The sequence below is a fragment of the Cyprinodon variegatus genome, unplaced genomic scaffold (genome assembly GCF_000732505.1).
Source record: "Cyprinodon variegatus isolate N-32 unplaced genomic scaffold, C_variegatus-1.0 Scaffold1115, whole genome shotgun sequence".
Lineage (NCBI taxonomy): Eukaryota > Metazoa > Chordata > Actinopteri > Cyprinodontiformes > Cyprinodontidae > Cyprinodon > Cyprinodon variegatus.
Genome location: NW_015151568.1, coordinates 116,289 through 117,785, shown reverse-complemented (window position 1 = coordinate 117,785; position 1,497 = coordinate 116,289). Strand labels below are relative to the sequence as shown.

Here is a 1,497-nt window from a genome sequence, read left to right as displayed (position 1 = left end):
TTATTTTATTTTAAATAAAAAAAGAATTGTAAATTTTAACGTTTTATTTAGATTACAAAAATAAATCGTAATAAAAATAATCCTATTTATGATGTTTTAAAAATTAAGACCTACGAAAGACTGATTTAAGACATTTTAATACCATTTAAGGCCTTAGTTTTATTTTGAAGAATTCAATGCCTTTTAAGACTTTTTATGGACCCGTGGGAACCCTGAAAACCTAAACCGCACGGTGAAGCGGCATGCAACGTGCAGCTATGTGACATTTGCTCCAGGAGAAACATTTAATCATTAATGCTTATTATATATTTAAGCTCTTTGAGCAGTTTGGATTGTCGACCCCTGAGTTCGGCTGTCGTTGGACATAAGTTCTGGACTCGTTATAAATAGTCTGAATACGCAACAGTAAATGTCACACTGCTGAATCAGCAGTGTGACATCGGCCCGACACTTTGAAAGATGTAGATTTAGTGTTTATTTTTATAGCAGGATAATAATGATCTGATGTTTTGCTACTTTTTTCAGTGGAGGCAATGAAAAAGGTTGAGGAAATAAAAGTGAAACGACAGGCAAGATTCATCATGAACAGGTAAGAGGTTGATTTTCATTTAGTTTCCTTATTGTAGCTGTTATTTAAAAATATTTGCTTTAACATAGATTATTGTTGTTTCCTTCCTGCAGATTAAAGAAAGCCAAACAGCTGGAGAAGGAAGAAGCCATCAACGAAGTGAAGAAGAACATTTGCCTCATCAAAGCTCCACATGCAGGTAAAGCTGCAGCTTCTGTGGATTTAACTGGAAGACACGATGCTGCATATTTAGAAACTAAACTGAATCTGTTTCATTTTTATTTTTTATTTGCAGGCAAAGCAAAACAGTTGGAAGACAAAATGGTGCAGAGGTTACAAGAAGATGTGGAAATGGGGGATGAAGATAATTAACTTAAATCTCTGCTGTTGTTTTGTTTCCTGTGCCTGATCCTGGCTTCTGATTGGGTGTTTTTTAGGGCACCATCATCACCAATAAAGCTTCTAGTTCCTTCTTTTTTAACAAAATGGTCATTTGACTTTGTAGAATTGTTTCGGTTGTAAACATGTCTCACGTCGGTGGTAAAATCTACCAACAATAAATCCAAATATCCGGTTCTCTTGATTGTGTTAATTTTCTAAGAGTTAGTAAAGTAGATTAGTGTAAGTTTAAGGAATTTGATGAGAAATCTAAACCTTTGTGTTGACATCAAGGACAAAATGTTCTTCATATCGTTTCTTCACTCCGAAAGGACGGAGGAACGTTCGCTGGAAGCAGGTCACTGCAGGAAACCCTGAATAAAAAAAATAAAAGTTGTCTGGGCTGCAAGTCCTAGATTAAATGTAAATAAAAATAGACATTTAGCTGAAGATGCCTTTTTTAAAACATCCTTACTATTTCAGTTAATCTGTAAAGTCAGATTGATGTTGATCACTACATAAAGGCTGCATTGAGCTCTGCTGTAAATGTT

At 34.8% G+C, this 1,497-nt stretch overlaps 1 protein-coding gene across 1 annotated transcript in view; it reads left to right on the top strand.

The window, feature by feature from the left end:
- The window catches only part of rsl24d1 (ribosomal L24 domain containing 1), a 7,209-nt gene extending 6,063 nt beyond the window's left edge, over positions 1 to 1,146 (top strand). Inside the window, exons 4-6 of the mRNA XM_015400524.1 lie at positions 526 to 589; positions 682 to 767; positions 864 to 1,146. Coding sequence (XP_015256010.1) covers positions 526 to 589; positions 682 to 767; positions 864 to 940 — 227 coding nt within the window. The 3' untranslated portion in view covers positions 941 to 1,146. The remainder of the gene's footprint in view (positions 1 to 525; positions 590 to 681; positions 768 to 863) is intronic.
- Positions 1,147 to 1,497: the final 351 nt, after the last annotated feature.